At 39.4% G+C, this 19,065-nt stretch overlaps 1 protein-coding gene and 1 pseudogene across 4 annotated transcripts in view; one reads left to right on the forward strand and one right to left on the reverse strand.

Moving 5' to 3' along the window:
• The window catches only part of LOC111149579 (lactate dehydrogenase C), a 38,359-nt gene that overhangs the window by 19,037 nt on the left and 257 nt on the right, over window positions 1-19,065 (reverse strand). Inside the window, exons 2-4 of one of the 4 annotated variants that reach the window (XM_022506696.1) lie at window positions 18,833-18,967; window positions 11,212-11,329; window positions 1,760-1,933 (exon numbers count right to left, since the gene is read on the reverse strand). In XM_022506696.1, coding sequence (XP_022362404.1) covers window positions 1,760-1,933; window positions 11,212-11,329; window positions 18,833-18,958 — 418 coding nt within the window. In that variant the 5' untranslated portion in view covers window positions 18,959-18,967. Of the gene's footprint in view, window positions 1-1,759; window positions 1,934-11,211; window positions 11,330-18,832; window positions 18,968-19,065 lie in introns of those variants that run through there. The other 3 variants (XM_022506697.1, XM_022506699.1, XM_022506698.1) reach the window with 3 other exon arrangements.
• LOC111149580 lies at window positions 5,085-5,256 on the forward strand (annotated as a pseudogene).

Here is a 19,065-nt window from a genome sequence, read left to right on the forward strand (position 1 = left end):
GAGGCAGGCAGAGAGAGAGAGGAGGAAGCAGGCTTCCTGCTGAGCAGAGAGCCGGATGTGGGGCTCGATCCCAGGACCCTGGGATCATTACCTGAGCCGAAAGCAGAGGTTTTAACCCACTGAGCCACCCAGGCGCCCCTAAAATTTTCTTTCCTAATAGATAAATTGTCTTTTTAAACTTTTATTTTATTATTTTTCTTAAGTAGGCTCCACGCCTAGCATGGAATCTAACATGGGGCTTGAACTCATGACCTTGAGGTCAAGACTTGAGCTGAAAAAAAAAAAAAAAAAAAAAAGACTTGAGCTGAGATCAAGAGTTGCTTGCTTAACCAACTGAGCCTCCCAGGCACTCCTAGATAAACTGTCTTAAAATCAAATACAGATTCATTACAGAGTCTAAAGTGAAGCAAATCAACAAACAAATAAGGACTATCTCTCACAGAGGTGTTAAAAAGGTTAAATTATTCATGATGGGGCACCTAGGTGGCTCAGTCATTAAGCATCTGCCTTTGGTCAGGTCATGATCCCAGGGTCCAGGGATGGAGCCCCACATTGGGCTCCCTGTTTGGTAGGAAGCCTGCTTTCCCTCTCCCACTCCCCCGCTTGTGTTCCTGCTCTCGCTGTCAAATAAATAAAAGCTTTTAAAAAAATTATTCATGATAAGAATTTTAAATTAAAAAAAAAGTCTCTTGAGATGATGTATCTGTATTAAATAAGCAGTCAATTAATTCTACCTTCTTAAGCACACCTAGATTTCGCCTCTCCCTCACCATAGCCTCATCTAATCTATCAGCATCTCCTACCCAGAATAAGGCCACATGCATGATCAGGGCCATATGCAGATGCGAACGACAAAATTCAACATTCATTCATGAAAAAAAAAAAAAACTTTCTGGGGTGTCTAGGTGGCTCAGCCAGCTAAGTGTTGGACTCTTGATTTCGGCTCAGGTCTTGGTCTCCGGGCCCTGGGACTGAGCGCTGTGTTGAGCCCCATTTCGGGCTTCCTGCTGAGCAAGTCTGTTCAAGATTTTCTTTCTCCCTCTCCCTACGCCCCACCCCCTGCTTGAGTGGGCTCTTTCTCTCTAAATAAAACTTTTTTTTTTTAAGATTTTATTTATTTATTTGACAGAGATCGCAAGTAGGCAGAGAGGCAGGCAGAGAGAGAGGAGAAAGCAGGCTCCCTGCTGAGCAGAGAGCCCGATGCGGGGCTTAATCGCAGGACCCTGCGTGCATTATGTTAAGTGAAGTTAAGTCTGACAGAGAAAGACAAATACTGTATGATATCACTTACATGTGGCTTTTGAAATGGTCAAACTCATAAAAACAAAGAGGTGGTGGCCAGGGGCTGGGGAAGGGGGGAAATGTTTATAGTTACAGTTATAAAATGAGTAAGCTCTGAGTATCTAAGGTAGAGCATGGTGACTATAGTTGACAATACTGTATTATACACGTAAAACCTGCAAAGAGAGTGAATCTTAAATGTTTTCACCATAAAAAGGAAATGGTAATTATGTGAGGTATTGGAAGTATTAACTAATCCTACTGTGGTAATCATTCTGCAATATACAAGTCTATCAAATCATTGTATTATGCACCTTACCCATTATGTCAATTGTATCTCAATAAAGCTGGAAAAATCATTATATACTTTGAATGGGTACAGTTTGTTGTACATAAACATTACTTCAGTGAAGTTGTTTTTTAAAAATAGTATGGAAAGATCATCCTTACTCAGTTAAAGGGAGGATAAAAGACTTACCTGGATTTGAAACAATAAGCATCTTACAGTCAGGACTATGCTTGACTATGGTAGGAATGATTGATTTCATGATGTTCACATTCCGTTGCACCAGGGCAAGGCGACTTTCTCCCTCCTGTTGCCGTGCACCTGCTGTCACAATAACTAATTTGGAGTTTGCAGATACTATGTAATCTAAAAAGAAACAGAAGGCAATACTTGGATCAAGAATGCCATAATTACTGTGCCTTACTTCTTTAAAAGTCTATTGTAAAACCTTGGTACTAAAGTACTCATCTATCAGGATGCCTGGGTGGCTCAGTCGGTTAAGTGTCCGCAACTCAGGTCATGATCCCAGGTCCCTGGGATTGAGTCCTACTTCAGCTTCCTGCTCAGCAGGGAGTCTGTTTCTCCCTCTCCTTCTGCCCTCCCCCACAGTCACACTCTCTATGACTCTCAAATAAATAAAAATCTTAAAAAAATAAAGTACTCATCTATCATAAATAAATAAATAAGGTACACATCTACCTTCATACTGGCATTTACAGATGAAAAGACTTTCCACAGAGCAATGTTACATCACATAACCTGAAGGAGGCCTTGTTACTATGACTTACCAGTTTTCACATTTTTTTTTAATAATAACATATTCTACCATCCCTTTCAGCCCACATTCTCATTTCTTTTTAAGGCCTGAGGCAATGCAAGTCAGCATGCTCTGGACTCTTAGAAACACCTTATGAAGCTTAGAACTCTGAGAATTTATGTCTATTTCAAGATTCTAAGAATGAGTATGTATTTACTTCTATGATAAGGGACTAGATTTGAGATCACAAAGTAGTTCTTGATCCTCACAAGAAGGTATAAACTACTTTCTAGGTCTAATGACCAGTCATACAACTGTTTGACCTATTAAATCCAATGATAATATGATATGATGCTCACTATCCCATAGTGGACTTTTATTTTTTTTTTAAAGATTTATTTATTTATTTGTTAGACAGAGATCACAAGTAGGCAGAGAGGCAGGCAGAGAGAGAGAGAGAGAAGCAGGCTCCCTGCTGAGCAGAGAGTCCGATGCGGGGCTCGATCCCAGGACCCTGGGATCATGACCTGAGCCGAAGGCAGAGGCTTTAACCCACTGAGCCACCCAGGCGCCCCCCATAGTGAACTTTTAAAAAAGCATTATATACCTTGAACTCATGACCCTGAGGTCAAGAGTTGCATGCTCTTCAAATTGAGCCAGCCAGGTGCCCCTGGGCTCCTTTTAAAAAAGGAAATCTGCTGACTTTTAAAGACATTATTGTATCTCCATTTATGGCCATTTCTTATTTTTCTAATCCAAAACAGAAGATAATTTATAAGCCATAAACATTTTAATATTTTCCTGTCTCAGCAAAGATTTTTTTTTAATTTTATTTATTAATTTGAGAGAGAGCTATCACATGTAGGCAGAGAGGCAGGCAGAGAGAGAAGGGGGAAGCAGGCTCCCCGCTGAGCAGAGAACCCCATGTGGGGCTCGATCCCAGGACCCTGGGATCATGACCCGAGCAGAAGGCAGAGGCTTTAACCCACTGAGCCACCCAGGCGCCCCTCAGCAAAGATTTTAACTAGAAAGATAAACTTAGAAAGGTGGCATGTCTTAGCCTGACATGTTTCAAACATTCTCTAGGAAATTCTCTCTCCTTTGTATCAAGTAAAAGACCTACAGGAGGAAGTCCTTTTCTTTCTGCACAGTTTACTAATTCTTTTTTTTTTTTTTAAGATTTTACTTATTTTATTTGACAGAGAGATCACAAGTAGGCAGAGAGGCAGGCAGAGAGAGAGGGAAGCAGACTCCCCACAGAGCAGAGAGCCCGATGCGGGGCTCGATCCCAGGACCCTGGGATCACGACCCGAGCCAAAGGCAGAGGCTTTAACCCACTGAGCCACCCAGGTGCCCCCAGTTTACTAATTCTTGTTCAAAGACCTTGCTTGACTCAAATTCACCTTCTATAAAGTCTTATCTAACCACAGAAATCCAAAGTAATCTCTCAATCTCTCTCTTTCCCCATCCCTCTTTCCCCTCCTCCTACCCCCTCAACTCTGCGGAGTCACTTCTCCGCAGTTCAGATTATTTGATGTCCAACAAATACAATTAAACTTTCTACCAAAGTAAAAGATCAAGTCTTTTCATCATCTGCCTCCAAATGATATTACTAGCTTTGTGTCTTAATTTTATGTCAGATTTTCCAGGTCCCCTGATTCTGTTAATGCCATCATCTCTTCACCTGTTATTTTCCTTTGTAAATATAACTCAAACCTCCAAGACACAGCAAATCATAATGATCTGGAGCAAAGGCTCTAAGGTCCAACTGCCTGACTCTGCCACTTCTTGCGGTGTTACTGACCCTGGACAAGTACTTTGCCTGCTCCTCTGACCCTTATATCCTCATCTGCCAGACTGAGCTAAAAACAGTTTTTCTTTTATATGGTTCTTAAAAAATGATTCAGCATTGGGGTGCCTGGGTGGCTTAGTCATTAAGCATCTGCCTTTGGCTCAGGGCATGATCCCAGGGTCCTGAGATCGAGCCCCAAATTGGGCTCCCTGCTCAGCAGGAAGCCTGCTTCTCCCTCTTCTACTCCCCCTTGCTTGTGTTCCCTCTCTTACTGCCTCTCTCTGTCAAATAAATAAATAAAATCTTAAAAAACAAAAAGGGGCACCTGGGTGGCTCAGTGGGTTAAGCCTCTGCCTTCAGCTCAGGTCATGATCTTGGGGTCCTGGAATCAAGCCCTGAATTGGGCTCTCTGCTCAGTGGGGAGTCTGCTTCCCCCCCTCTCTCTGCCTGCCTCTGCCTACTTGTGATCTCTGTTAAATAAATAAATAAAATCTAAAAAAAAAAAAAAAACTTTCACCAAAAATTATAAAAAAAAAAAAAGAAAGAAAGAAAGCTCCCTTAAAAAAAAAAAAAAAGATATCAAGACAGGCATATATCAACTACAGCTTCAAAATGCCAATATATACCAGAGAAAAGAATTGACTGAGATGGGTATTTAGGAGGGCAAGAAGCCTGCTTCTCCCTCTCCCACTCCCCCTGCATGTGGTCCCTCTCTTGCTGGGTCTCTCTCTCTGTCAAATAAATAAATAAAATCTTAAAAAAAAAAAAAAGAAGAAAGAGGGGCGCCTGGGTGGCTCTGTCGTTAAGTGTCTGCCTTCAACTCAGGTCATGATCCTGAGATCCTAGGATCGAGTCCCACACAGGGCTCCTTGCTTCAAGGGGAGCCTGATTCTCCCTCTGCCTCTCCCCCTGCTTGTGCTTTCTCTCTCTCTCTCAAATAGATTTTACTGGGCAATCAGGCCATCACCATGGTGAAGCTGAGCAAAGAGGCCAAGCAAACAGAGGCTGGGGCAGCCCTTCAAAGATGGCCAATATGCCACCCACTGGGACTTTAGTCCTCCCATGATTTACCGGGAATTTTAGAGATGAAAAGATCCTGGAAAGCCTGAACCAACTGCTTTGAACCTACTTTGGGGATAAAGGACTATTCAGTTATCTGGATTTGGAAGTAAGCAATAGACAGGAGCAACATGAAAGGCATGCACACTAGCTGGGATAAGAGATGGGACCTCATTCAGCCATTCACCAGTTGGATGGAACAGGCTTCTTACCACACAGATGCATCTGTGGCAGAATGGAACTTCTACGGAATTATTTATGAAAAGCTGCATCAAATAGGTGTTTTTAATAATCTTATAAAAATGTCTATTTTGGGACCTTTCAATTTCTAAATGAATTTTAGAATGAATTTAGTGTCTATAGAACATAAAGCATTTTGAGATTTTGACTATGGTTGCATATCATCTATAATCAAGAGAAGAATGGACATCTTACAAATAGACTTCCATATGCAAGGTCTATCTATTTATGTATTTAATATCATTCAACGAGGTTGTCTTCTTTTCTGAATAAAAGCTCTGTAGATATCTTGTTAGATTTATTTCCATGTACTTCCTATTTTTGATAATGTAAAAAATAGCTTTAAATTCTTCTGCTTGTTTTTGACATATATACATACAATTAAGTTTTTATTAATAACTTTATGTCAACCATCCTCACTAAACTTTTAGCTCTATATGTTGTCTCTTTTCTTATGTTTTTTCCCTTTACCGTCTTTTTGATTCACTAGGTATGTTTTTCTAATTTTACTACTTCCCTCTTACTAATTTAGAGGTTACACTGTTTCTATTCTTTTAAAGATTATCACAGTAGTTACAATATGCATATTTAAGTTATCAAAGTCCAAAGGTAATCATCACCTTTCCATCTTCCCTAATGACTGAGGAACTCAGAACACTACTTCATTCCCCATTACCACATTTCACACCCAGATTTATATGCTATATTTTAAAAAGTTTTTAATCCTATATTATATGGTCTTATACAATTTGTATTTATTTAGATTTGTCCTCAACTTTACCATTTTCTGTGCTCTTCACATTTTTTCTTGCATTTCAGACCTTGTACTAAGATCACTCTTCTTTTGCCTTATGTATATATTTTTGCATTTTTAATTTTTTTAATTTTTAATTAAATATTTTTTAATTTAAGCTTAATTTAATTAATATATACTGTATTATCAGTTTCAGAGGTAGAATGTGGTGATTCATCAGTTGCATACAACACCCAGTGCTAATTACCTCAAGTGCCCTCCTTAATGCCCATCACCGAATTACCCCATTCCCCCACCCACCTCCCCTCCAGCAATCCTTAGTTCGTTTCCCATAATTACCAAGTCTCTCATGGCTTGCCTCCCTTTCTGTTTTCAACTTAAAATTTTATTTTTCCTTCCCTTCCCCTATGTTCATCTGTTTTGTTTCTTAAATCCCACATGAGTGAAATCATATGGTATTTGTTTTTCTCTGATCGACTATATCGCTTAGCATAATTCCCTCTAGTTCCATCCACATCATTGCAAATGACAAGATTTCATTCTTTTTGATGGCTGAGTAATATTCCTACATACAAATATTTATCTCTCATCTTCTTTATCCACTCATCAGTAGATGGATATTTGTGCTCTTTCCATATTTTGGCTTTGCATTATTAGTGAGTGTCTGATTAGTCTGTCTGAAAATGTATTATAACCTTATTCTCTTTTTAAAAAAATATACTTTATTTATTTATTTGACAGACAGAGATCAAGAGTAGGCAGAGAGGCAGGCAGAGAGAGAGGGAAGCTCGATCCCAGGACCCTGAGATCATGACCTGAGCTGAAGACAGAGGCTTAACCCACTGAGCCACTCAGACATCCTATAACCTTATTCTTGAAAGATATTTTTGCTGGGTAGAGATTCTGGATTGACATTTATTCTTTCTCAGCACATTAAAGATATCATTTCATTGTATTCTGGTTTCACTGTGCTGTTGATAAGTCAGTTATTCTTTCCTTTTTCTGTAATTTGTCTAGTGACATTTTTTTTCTCTTTGCCTTTAGTGTTCTCTAATGTCACAAAAATGTGTTAGATAGGATTTTGTATTTATCCTTGAGATTATTTGACTTGAGTATGTGTGTTATTTTTCATTAGTTCTCAAAAATGCTCAATTATAAATCTTCCAATATTTTGTCTTCCCCATTCACTTTTCTAATTAGATGTACATGACATATTATCACTTTATCCTCCATGATTCTTAGCCTGTCCTATTTTCTACTTCTTGCTGTCTTTTGTTTTTTAAGATTTTATTTATTTATTTATTTGACAGACAGAGATCACAAGTAGGCAGAGAGGCAGGCAAAGAGAAAGAGAGAGAGGAGGGGAAGCAGGCTCCCTGCTGAGCAGAGAGCCCGATGCTGGGCTTGATCCCAGGACCCTGGGATCATGACCTGAGCCGAAGGCAGAGGCTTTAACCCACTGAGCCACCCAGGTGCCCCTCTTGCTGTCTTCTTTGTAATTGCCTTAGATTCATCATTTCCCTCTTCAGTGTGTCTGCTCTATTATTAAATCCATTAATTTTTTTATTTCATTCTATTTCATATTTAGAAGTTATATTTGACTATTTTACTTTTCTTTTTAAAGATTTTATTTATTTACTTATTTATTTGAGAGAGAAGGAGAGAGTTGGGGGGAGAGGCAGAGAGAGAATCTCAAGCAGATTCTGCACTGAGCACAGAGCCCAGCACAGGTCTCAATTCCATGACCCTGAGATCATGACCCGAGCTGAAATCAAGGGTTGGACACTTAACTGACCAAGACACCCAGGCACCCTTATATTTGGCTATTTTAAAAATATAGGTCTTCCTGTCTTATACTGATATTTTCAAGTTGGTCCTTCATTTCTTTATGTGGAATAATTATAGTTAATTTCTAATTTGTGTTTCATAATTTCAACATCTGAAATCTATGGTAGCCTTTTCTGTTTTCTCTGCTGGTTCTTGCTCATGCATTTTCTTGGTAGATTTAATTAGTCCTACTGTGAGATGTTCATTTTTTTTGGAATATTATTTGTGGAACTTCTTTGAGCCCTGAAATAAAGTGGGTTTCTTCTAGAGACTACCTTAAGTCTTTTTTTTAAAGATGTATTTATTGGGGGTGCCTGGGTGGCTCAGTGGGTTCAAGCCTCTGCCTTCGGCTTGTGTCATGATCCCAGGGTCATGGGGATGGAGCTCCACATCGGGCTCTCTGCTCAGCAGGGAGCCGGCTTCCCCTCCTCTCTCTCTGCCTGCCTCTCTGCCTACTTGTGATCACTGTCTGTCAAATAAATAAATAAAATCTTTTTTTTTTTTTAAGAAGATGTATTTAGGGGCGCCTGGGTGGCTCAGTGGGTTGGGGCCTCTGCCTTTGGCTCCGGTCGTGGTCTCAGGGTCCTGGGATTGAGCCCCGCATCGCTCGGCGGGGAGCCTGCATCCTCCTCTCTCTCTCTGCCTACTTGTGATCTCCGTCTGTCAAATAAATAAACAAAAATCTTAAAAAAAAAAAGATGTATTTATTTATTTGAGGGAGGAAGAGAAAGTGGGGGAAAGGGCAGAGGGAGAAAACCTTCAAGCAGCCTCCCCACTGAACTCGGAGCCACTTGACCCACTGACCCGTGAATTCCTGACCTGAGCGGAAACCAAGATTCAGACACTTAACCAATTAAGCCAGCCAGGTGCCCCAAGATTATCTTAAGTCTTAAGACTGCTTGAGATTTTTTTTGGAGTTCAAATAAGGGCCAGCTGGTATCTACAATCTTGGCCACCATTTCCTTCCTTTACTCAAGCAGCTGAGACACTTGATTTTACTGTCAGTCCCCAGAGATAGGGAGAAACGAATTACTTCAAGATCATCCTTATATTAAGGAATTGCCAAATGAGGGCCAGCAAGCCACATCTGGCCCATCGCCTGGTTTAGTAAATAAAATCTCACTAGAACATAGCCACACCCATTTTACATACAGTTGATCACTGCTTTAGAACAAGAGCAGAGTTGAGTAGTTTTGACAGAGGCTATAGATCCCACAAAGCCTAACATATCTGACCCTTTACAAAATACAGTTTATTAACCCCATTGGAGTTCCAGCTTTATGAAGTTAACTCCTATAGAACTCCCCAAATTAAGCCCTGTCTCCAGTCTCCTAAATCCTGTGAGGCAGTGGAAACCAAAATTGAAGTTCGAAAAGTCTGACTAATGCTAGCTAGTAAAAACTAGCTACAATGCTCTGCTTAACTCTCTAGTTTCCTGACTTCACTCAATGCCTATTCTGAAAATGTCTTTATTAAGAGCCTATCAATTCTAAATGAATTCTTTAAGGATTGAGAACATCTTTCTTTTATATTTTATGCAGGAGTTTTGTAATTTACAGCAAAAAGACTGATCCAGGTGTTTATCCTGCCATATTACCAGAAGGTAAATGCTGAATGATTTTTTTAAGTATTTTAATACAGTAGGAGCTCTTTTAACCTGACTCCACTGAACTGATTCAGTAAATTAACTGATATAAAACATACTGATATCTAAGGCAACTGAATACTCCCAATTAGTAGACTTTCATAGGGAAGGTCTGTGTACTTTTTCTTCCCTTTTTTTTTTAAAGAGAGAGAAGCAGAGAGAGCACAAGCAGGGGGAGGGTCAGAGGGAGGAGGAGAAGCAGACTCCCCGCTGAGCAGGGAGACCGATGAGGGTGGGGAATGCAAACTGGTGCAGCCACTCTGTAAAACAGTATGATGTGTCCTCAAAAAGTTGAAAATAGAGCTACCCTATGACCCAGCAATCGCACTACTGGGTATTTACCCTAAAGATACAAATGTAGTGATCTGAAGGGGCACATGCACCTGCATGTTTATAGCAGCAATGTCCACAGTAGCCAAACTATTGAAAGAGCCCAGATGTCCATAAACAGATGAATGGATGAAGATGTGGTATACATACACACACACACACACACACACACACACACACTGGAATACTATGCAGCCATAAAAAAACCCGAAATCTTGCCATTTCCAATGATGTGGATGGAACTAGAGGGTATTATGCTAAGTGAAGTATGTCGATCAGAGAAAGACAATTATCATATGATCCCTCTGATATGAGGAAATTGAGGCAGAGTGGGGAGTCATGGGGGTAGGGAGGGAAAAAAATGAAACAAGATGGGATCAGGAGGGAGACAAACCATAGAGACTCATAATCTCACAAAACAAATTGAGGGTTGCTCGGGGGGGGGGGTAGGGATACAGTGGCTGGGTGATGGGCACTGGGGAGGATATGTGCTATGGTGAGAGCTGTGAAATGTGTAAGACTGATGATTCACAGACCTGTACCCCTGGGGTAAATAATACATTATTTGGTAATAAAAAAAAGAATTAATCATGCTTATATCCAAATGTATTTATGCCGATTATATCTATTAATCATATAATATGAGGTAAGTCACTAAAATACAAGTGTAAAAGAAATGCATGATAAAGATAACCAGTATATTCAGGATTGAGACATGAATAGATGTAACACAGAACATATCAACTAAATCAGTAATGTTTTATTTTTTTTCCTGGGTGTTGGATACATTGATGTTTGTTATACTTAAACTCTTTTTATATGTCAAGCATTTCATAATTAATTTTTTAATGATTGTTTCTTTTTTAAAAGATTTTATTTACTCAAGAGAACATGAGCAGGGGGAGGGGCAGAGGAAAATGGAGAAGCAGACTCCCCACTGAGTGGGGAACCCAATGTGGGGCTTGATCCCAGGACCTTGAGATTATGACCTGAGCCAAAGTCAGAAGCTTAACCAACTGAGCCACCCAGGCGCCCCTATTATCCCCCTGCTTGTGCTTGCTCACAAATAAATGAATAAAATCATTTTTAAAATGATTTAAAAATAAAAAATTAACCTTTTAAACTGTATGTCCTAATGAGAGTGGTTGTATTTTTAATTTTATATTTATGGAGACCAGTTTGGTAAAATTCATTACTCTTTCTTAAAACTCTGAAAAGAACTCTTTAAATTAAAATTAACCTTTTCCAGAGGTAATCTTTGAAGTATTAAAGAAAAGACTGCCATGCTGAAGATCCATCATTTCTCCCTTCAATTTGTCCACTGTGACATCAACAAGGGCGAGTTCATCGGCCAAATCCTAAAATACATGAAAGTTTTGAATAACATATTCTGAAGAATGTTCTTACTTCAGTATTTAAAAAATAAAAAGAAAAATTCGTGTGTGGCTACTTTATAATCGAAGTACAGTTATATTTCAATAGAAAAAAATGCTATAAAAGTGAGTGTGTGAGTGTGCCTAGAGTGACCAGAAAGAAGTCAAAGTAAGCAACAGAATGTAGCAAAAATTACTAATTGCTTTGCCTTCAAAACTAATTGGTAATTTTTTTATAAGTGGCTTTTTTTCCACTTCAGATAATAGTTTAAGAATGATGAAGAGCTATTAAGTTCCTTCAAAGGATTTTATTACATTTAACCTTTATGCCTAATTTCTGAATTGCCTGAAGTTTTTAGTATGCATCCTTATGACTAAAATAAAAAGGTGGCCACCTGTGGGAACCCATTTCATGCACAGTACATTTAACATTGGATCTCCAACCCAGGGGTAGATGGGCATACAACCAGACCATAGCTCCCAGTCAGCCACACAATCATGAGGTAAACAATGGATACACTTAACAATTATTCTGTTTTTCACTTTCAGAACCAATACATTTCACAAGATATTCAACAACTGATTATAAAATAAGCTTTGTATTTTATGGTTTTGCCCAACTCTAAGCTAATGTAATTAGCTTATAACATTATTTAGCTTACATTATTATTATAATATTACATTATATTACATTATTACATTACATTAATTAGCTAATTACATTAGCTTAGAGTGTAGTTACATCCACAATAATGTAATGTAATTGTTCTGATCATGCTTAAGGCAGGCTAGGCTAAGATATGACAGGTGGAATAGGTGTATTAAATACATTCTGAACTCATGATGAGTTTATTGAGATGTAACCTCATCATAAGTCCAGGAAAATCTGTATAGTCTCTTTTTTGCTTACCCTGATTTGAATTGAGTTTACCAAATGAAACAGAATACAGAACTACATAGAAGGAGAGTTTTCCCTCATATTCCAGTGGCCAGATTCTAAAGATGAGGAGTAAGGGAAAGGGATCAAAGTCCCTATTTGCTACCCTTTTTTCTCAGATCAGATGCCATCTGAACTTTCTGGAAAACTGTAGCTTCTAAAATGTACTAAATTATGTGTTATATATCAGGAACATAAGGAAGATAAGGAGTTTCACCCAGAAGGATCACATATCACTTCTAAGCTAATTGATAAGAAAACCAGATAATGTTTATAGATCCATTTTTATATTAGTCTATGTATTTGGATCTGTACAGGAAAACAGAAACCACTCTAAGCATTTCTTTTTTTTTTTTTTAAGATTTTATTTATTTATTTGACAGAGAGAGATCACAAGTAGACAGAGAGGCAGGCAGAGAGAGAGAGAGGGAAGCAGGCTCCCCGCTGAGCAGAGAACCCGATGCGGGACTCGATCCCAGGACCCTGAGATCATGACCTGACTGAGCCGAAGGCAGCGGCTTAACCCACTGAGCCACCCAGGCGCCCCCACTCTAAGCATTTCAACAGGAGGTATTTAATATAGGGAATTGGTAGACAGCTGTTGGAGGGCTGAAAGGACAAAAAGGGAACATTTGAGGTAACCCAGAGATAGAAATCATAGTTTGAATCTACTACCCCAAGACTGAGGGAACAAAGAGAGAGACTAAAGGAGGGCTTCATGGAGCCAGGCTCAGACCTCTGGAAGAAGTAAAACCTGGCTACCTGGCTATCAAAACCTGATACCACTGAATGGGCAAAATGAGGCTAGGAGCTCCAAAAGAAATTGGAAGCTAGAACCAACTGTTACCACTGAGGAAAGGGCTGCAGCTGAGATGAAAATAACCAAAACAACAAGCAAACAGGACGGAGGTCATTTCCCCACTCCTGCTCTGCTCCTCCACTCCTCCACTCCTGTCTATTGGCAGAACCTAACAAGATGCTAACTGGTAAAGGAGAAAAAGATTATGCAAAGATCCAGCACCAGCATCACCGAATACAGAAAACTGGGTTTGGAGCTGAGTAACAATAATAACCAACACAGCCTGCTTTTAAATTATGTTTCCAATTTGAATTATATCTCTTCTTAACAAGTTACCAGACAATTCTCTTTTCAAGGGAATCTTCCCAGGTCTGTTTGTCTTGATTGCCAAAGACAGAACTCAAATAATTCCTAAAGGTTCATTTTTGTTTTTTTTTTAAGAACTAACAATATCTATGTGAGTCATCTCTCGAATAGAATTCCAAATAGAGAGTTTGGGTTTGTTTAGCCTGTCAGAATCTTTTAAGAATAGTTATGAGTGGGGTACCTAGGTGGCACAGTCAGTTAAGTCTCTGGTTTGGGCTCAGGTTGTCATCTCAGGGTCATGGGATCATGCCCAGTGTTCGGCTCCATGTACAGAATGGAGTCTGCTTAAGCCCTCTGTCCCTCTCCTTCTGCCTCCTCTACCCCACTCTCTCTCAAATTAAAAATAAAGAGAGAGAGAATAGTTATGATCATTCCAGGGAGTCCTAGAATAACCATGGTAAGGTAAGAGAATAGTAAAATAAGAGATAAGTAAGAGAATTAAAATCAATCTAAGGAAAACTGCTAGGACCACATTACTCTGTACAGCAGAAGGAAGTAGGACATACTGCTATGCTTTAAAGTCTGCCATTCAGTCATATATGCAGGTGTTATAGTACTCATTTACACCCTGTATATTCCTTGAAGTCAATAAACTATATAAATATGCATATTTTAATATCTTTCATCACTTTCCATTTATCCCACAATGCACATCAATGTGAACTGCGTATTTACCCTCACAAGTGGAGTTCCGAAATTTCACGATAATATGCCTTTGATATTGTACACCAATATGTAATATATATAAATTTCATGATAATATGCCTTTGATTCATTGTGTTGAGCACTCAATCAATTTTTTTTTAAGATTTTATTTTTAAGGGGTGCCTGGGTGGCTCAGATGGTTAAGCATCTGCCTTCGGCTCAGGTCATGATCTCCGGTTTCTGGGATGAGTTCTGCATCAGGATCCCTGCTCAGTGGGGGGTCTGTTTCTCCCTCCCCCTCTGCTGTTCCCCCTGCTTGTGCTCTCACTCTCTGTCAAATAAATAAAAGTTTTTTTTTAAAGATGTTATTTTTAAGTAATCTCCACACTCAATGTGGGACTCAAACTCACAACCCCAAGATCACTGAGCCAGCCAGCTGCCCCATTCAATAAATTCTTTTTTTTCCCAATAAATTCTTTATATCTGCAAACTCATTTTAGTTTTAGACTTTTTCTTTTATTTCTTGAATAATTTTCTTCCCTTTCTTTTTTCTTACTGAAATATCAATGAGTAATGGGACCTCCTGACTGGTTCTCTAATTTCATCTCTTTTCTATATTCCATCTTTGACAATCTGCTTTCTAGAAACCCAGTGGAAGTCACAGGGTTCCTGCTTCAATGTGCCTTCAACTAATCCTACTGCTTTCAGGAAGATGCCTGTCTTTACTGTCTTGAGTGAAGAACCTGATTCAATTTCTCCAAAGAATATACTCCTTCCCCTTGTCTGCTGATATGTGAGAGGTGGTTGCTTGTTTGAGTAAGGTGCAGAAGAGAATCTGGTGGTTTTCTTCTGAACATATAAACTTTGAACCAATTCTCCTATGTTTGTCCCATCCCTTACCTCAACTCTGTGAGGCAGTCGGTACTTCCAATTCCTCGGCTTTTCTTGAGTTTTGGAATTTAACTGGCCTTTCACCTTCCTCTGCCAGTTTTTTTTTAATTATCTAAATAATCCAGTAAAGTTTTTAAGAACACAAAAGGACCTGTGTCCACATTGCCAAGGTTTGAATTCTAGCCCATTCACCTATATTAGCCACTTGACCATGGGCAAAATTACTTAATATCTATGTTTCAGTATTCTCGTTTATAAATGGAGATGATAACAGTACCTATCTCCCAAGGTTGTCATGAAGATTAAATAATATCTTTGAAAACATTTTTTAAAGATTTTATTTATTTATTTCATAGAGAGATATCACAAGTAGGCAGAGAGGCAAGCAGACAGAGAGGGGGAAGCAGGCTCCCTGTTGAGCAAAGAGTCCAATTCAGGGCTTGATCCCAGGACCCTGGGATCATGACCTGAGCTGAAGGCAGAGGCTTTAACCCACTGAGCCACCTAGGCGCCCCTGAAAACATTTTAAAAAGCAAAGGGTTTGTGGTTTTTTGTTTGTTTATTTTTTGTTTTAGATTTTATTTGTTTGAGAGAGAGACAGTGAGGGAGAGCATGAGCAGAGGGGCAGAGGGAGAGGGAGAAGCACACTCCCTGGTGAGCAGGGAGCCCAACGCGCAGCTCAATCCCAGGACCCTGAGATCATAACCTGAACCAAAGGCAGACACCTAACTGACTGAGCTACCCAGGTGTCCTGAGAAGCAAAAGGCTGTACACTGAAAACTACAAACATTGCTGAAACAAATTAAAGAAGATGCAAATAAGTGGAAAGACATCACATGATCCTAGATTAGAACACCTAATATTGTTAAGATGTCAACATACTCAAAACCATCTACAGATTAATACAAACCCCTATAGAATCCCAGTGACATTTTTTTTTAAAGATTTTATTTATTTATTTGACAGAGAGAAATCACAAGTAGGCAGAGAGGCAGGCAGAGAGAGAGGAAGAAGCAGGCTCCCTGCTGAGCAGAAAGCCCGACGCGGGGCTCTAACCCAGGACCTGGGATCATGACTTGAGCTGAAGGCAGCGGCTTAACCCACTGAGCCACCCAGGCGCCCCCCAGTGACATTTTTTAAAGGAACAGAACAAAATCCATTCTAAAGGATCTTAAGGGACTCTAAATGGCAAAACAATCTTGAAAAAGAATAAATTTGGAAGTCTAATGCTTCCTGAATTCAAAACTTATTACAAAGCTACATCAAAATAGCATGGTATTGTCATAAAGACATATAAATCAATGGAATAGAGAGCCCAGAAATAAACTCTCACATTTATGGCAAATGATATTTTTAAAATCTTTTGGACTCTACTTTTTTTTTCTTAAGACTTTATTTATTTACTCAACAGAGAGAGAGAACACAAGCAAGGGGAGGTGCAGACAGAAGGTGAGGGAAAAGCAGGTTCCCTGCTGAGTAAGGAGCCCCATATGGGACTTGATCCCAGCACCCAGGGATCATGACCTAAGCTGCAGGTAGACCTGAGCTGCAGGTAGAGCTGCACGCTTAACTGACTGAGCCGCCCAGGTGCCCTATGATCAAATGATTTTTGACAGGAATGCCAAGGCCATTCAATGGGGGAAGGGAGAGTCTTTTCAACAAATCATACTGGGGTAAGTGGATATTTACAAGCAAAAGAATGAAGTTAGACTTATACCTTACATCATGTAAATAATTAGAAATAGATCAAATATCTAAATGTAAGACCTAAAACTGTATGAAACTCTTGGGAGAAAATATAAAAGATTCATGACATTGGACTTGACAGTGATTTTTGGATATGACACCAAAACATATAAAACAAAAATAAAAATAGATAAATTGAGGGGCACCTGGGTGGCTCAGCTGGTTAAGCATCTAACTCTTGATTTCAGCTCAGGTCATGATCTCACGGTCATGAGACTGAAACCCATGTCAGGGTCTGCAATAGGCATGGAGCCTGTTTCTCGCTCTCTCTCTCTCACTCTCAGACCCTCCAGGGCATCACCTCCCAATTGCTCACTTGCTCTCTTAAAAAATAAACTGAGTTACATTAACATTAAAAATGTCTGTGAATCAAAAACAACAACAGCACAACAAAAAGAAACAGCAGAGTGAAAAGAAAACCATGGAATGGGAGAAAATACTCAAATACACAAATTTGATAAGAGATTAATATCTAGACTATAAAAAGAACCCCTACAAGTCAACAACAAATAACCCAATTTAAAAACAGACAAAGGGTATCTGGGTGGTTCAGTTGTTTAAGTGCCTCACTCTTGATTTCAGCTCAGGTCATGATCTCAAGATCTTGGGGTCAAGCCCTGCACTGGGTTCTGCACTCAGCATGGAGTCTGCTTGAGATTCTCTCTCCCTCTCTCTTTTTGTTCTTCCCCACCTTCACCACCCCCATCCACTCTCCCTCTCTCTAAAAATAAATAAAATATTTAGGAAAAAAAAATCCTTGGGGCACCTGGGTGGCTCAGCTGGTTAAGCTGGAGACTCTTGATTTCAGTTCAGGTCATGATCTCAGGGTCCTGGAATTGATTACAGGCTCCACACTCAGCAGGGAGTCACCTTGAAAATTTGTCTCCCTCTCCCTCTACCCCTCCCCCGCTCACACGCTCTGTACCTGAAATAAATAAGTCTTTTTTAAAAAATAAAGGGGTGGGGCGCCTGGGTGGCTCAGTGGGTTGGGCCACTGCCTTCGGCTCAGGTCATGATCTCAGGGTTCTGGGATCGAGCCCCATATCGGGTTCTTTGCTCAGCAGGGAGCCTGCTTCTCTCTCTCTCTGCCTGCCTCTCTGCCTGTGATCTTTCTCTGTCAAATAAATAAATAAAATCTTAAAAAGAAAAATAAATAAAGGGGTGCCTGGGTGGCTCAGTCGGTTAAGCCTCTACCTTCAGTTCAGGTCATGATCCCAGGGCCCTGGGACTGAGCCTTACATTGGGCTCCCTGCTCAGTGGGGAATCTGTTTCTCCCTCTTCATCTGCCCCTCCCTGCCATTCATGCTTGCTCTCTCTCTTTTGTGTTCTCTCTCTCTCAAATAAATTAAATAAAATCTTTTAAAATTAAAATTAAAATTGAAAAAAAATTCTCTCACTCTCCTCCCTCTCCCCATTCCCACATGTGTGCTCTCTCTAAATACATAGGTATTTAGGAGGCAGTAAGAAAAAAAAAAAACAACAACAACAATATATATATGGCAAAGGATTTGAACAGAGACTTTTCCAAAGAAGATATACAAATTGCCAAAAGCCACATGAAAAGATGCTGTAGAAACAAAAAGGAAAATTAAAGGACTTCCATTGTTATTTTATCAACTTTTGTACTTTTTGTTTTATAATGAGCATGTAATACTTATAGTTTAACAAAAAAATTAAAGTTTTTTTTGTTTTTAAGTAATCTCTATACCCATGTGGGTTTTGAACTCACAACTTTGAGATCAAGAGTCCCATACTCTTCTGACTGAACCAGCCAGGTGCCCCTAAAAAAATTCTTTTTAAGTATAAGCTTCTAGGAAGTATGACTTCCACCCATTATTCTTCCAGGAAAGCAAGGTATGGGATCATTTAAACAGAATATTAACAAATTAATGCCATCAATGTGTCTTCTATGAATCAGTTTAAATAGTCTAGCAATACCAGACTCAAGATAAACTCCAAATAAACGTTTCTTAACTTAGGTCAAAATTAAATAAGTGAACACATATTTGCTGTCAGAAGATTAGCCCCACAACCCTGAACTCATCAACATCTACAAGACCTGAAAGCTCTTGATTTTCAGCCACCGGATAGGCTTCTAACTTACCTTCAATAAGATACAAATAGCACAAGCCATGCCTACAGCACCAGTTCCAACAATGGTGATCTTACTCTGGGAGGCTTCATCTTCCTCAATTAGACTCTCAATAAGCTTCTCCTTGATAGTTGACATTTTGAAAACCTGATAGGGATAATGAAATTTCAGTGGAATCAAATTCTCTAAACTGATCACGCTCATAGGTATCAACATACTAACCACACTAAACATCTAGGGACTTA

Source organism: Enhydra lutris, unplaced genomic scaffold (assembly GCF_002288905.1).
Source record: "Enhydra lutris kenyoni isolate GAN:26980312 unplaced genomic scaffold, ASM228890v2 scaffoldscaffold22, whole genome shotgun sequence".
Lineage (NCBI taxonomy): Eukaryota > Metazoa > Chordata > Mammalia > Carnivora > Mustelidae > Enhydra > Enhydra lutris.